Here is a 1,318-nt window from a genome sequence, read left to right as displayed (position 1 = left end):
GGAAGGCCACAGGCCCTGGTGCTTCCCTGCCCCTCAGCAGCCTCAGGAGTGTGTGGGGACAGCCTGGAGGGAGAGGTCTGCAGCTCCTCCCTCCCCTGCCGTGCAGCCGTGCAGCCACAGGGGCAAGGAGGCAGCTTGCGGGCAGGGTGGGTGCTGCTGGCAGCCACCGTGGCTGGGTGCCTGCATGCTGACCTGGCCTCCCACCCGCAGGTGGCGTACTACTCGGAAATGCACAAGATCTTCGGGGACCTGACAAGGCAGCTGGACCAGCCAGGCCACTCGGATGAGCAGCGGGAGCAGGAGAACGAGGCCCGGCTGAGCGAGCTCAGAGCCCTGTCCATCGTGGCTGACGACTGAGTGCCATCACTTGCAACTCCTGGGACACTCGCCCTCGTCCTCCTCGGCAGCCGGGAGAAGGGCGGTGGCCCGTAGGCTGGGAGAAGTGGCCCCTGCCCAGTCTCTGCAGCTCCAAGGAGCCCCAAGCAGGCTGCCACCCCTACCCACGTCCCTAGACACAGGTAAGCAGCCTTAGGAAACCCAGGGCCTTGTGTTTCCAGAACCGTCCAAAGCACATCCTGCACCAAGGCAGGGCAGCTGCCACCCTCCCCGCCGGCTCAGCTTGAGGGTCCCGGCCCTGCTTGCCAGTGGGGACCACGTCTACCTCCAAAGACCCACTCTGGGAGGCGCTGGCCCCTCGCTGCCTTCTTACTTTAAGACTTGCTTTGGGGAGGGCCAGGTGCCCACACCTGGCTGGTCCCTCACCCAGATGCTCAACTCAAGGGCTGGTCCAAGGCAGGGACCAGCCCGCCTCGCCCGCTCCCTGGATAACTGCCCAATGCCCCAGGCCGCACGTCAGCCCATGGACCTCAGGCAGCAACAGTGGCTGTTATGTCCTGCCCGAATATCTGGAATTTTATTTTTTCAAGTAAAGTTTTCAGTAAAAGATGCTGTTTGTATTGTTAACCTAAGGCCTGGGAAGCCCCCCTGCCCGGGGCCCTCTGCTGGGCTGATAGGATCCTGCAGTGCTGCCTGTGTCCAGCAGGTGGCCATCTGCTCCCCTTGAGAGCAGAACCGGGGCCAGGGCAGGAGGGCGCTCTCCGGGCAGGGACTGTGGAGGGCAGGGACTGTGGACGTCACACTTGGTTTGTTTTTGACTTTGGTTTATTTAAAAAACAAAAAGCCAAAAAAAAAAAAAAAAACCCAACTTTATATACAAAGTCAAACAGAAACCACGGATTATGGAAAGAGGCGAGAATTACGGGTGAAAGGGAAGAGGCTGGGCCCGAGCCAATACCACATTCCCAACACAGGAGCGGGG

General features: G+C 60.5%; 1 protein-coding gene across 3 annotated transcripts in view; it reads left to right on the top strand.

Moving 5' to 3' along the window:
• Positions 1-391, top strand: part of BIN3 (bridging integrator 3) — a 48,681-nt gene extending 48,290 nt beyond the window's left edge. For 2 of the 3 annotated variants that reach the window (XM_027774942.1, XM_006156461.3), the window contains one exon: positions 211-391. In XM_027774942.1, coding sequence (XP_027630743.1) covers positions 211-357 — 147 coding nt within the window. In that variant the 3' untranslated portion in view covers positions 358-391. The remainder of the gene's footprint in view (positions 1-210) is intronic. The other variant, XM_027774941.1, reaches the window with a different exon arrangement.
• The last annotated feature ends 927 nt before the right edge of the window (positions 392-1,318 follow it).

This window comes from Tupaia chinensis, unplaced genomic scaffold (assembly GCF_000334495.1).
Source record: "Tupaia chinensis unplaced genomic scaffold, TupChi_1.0 Scaffold000494_1, whole genome shotgun sequence".
Taxonomy (NCBI): Eukaryota; Metazoa; Chordata; class Mammalia; order Scandentia; family Tupaiidae; genus Tupaia; species Tupaia belangeri.
The sequence above is the reverse complement of the archived record's forward strand: the minus strand, read 5'-3'. Positions and strand labels throughout refer to the sequence as shown.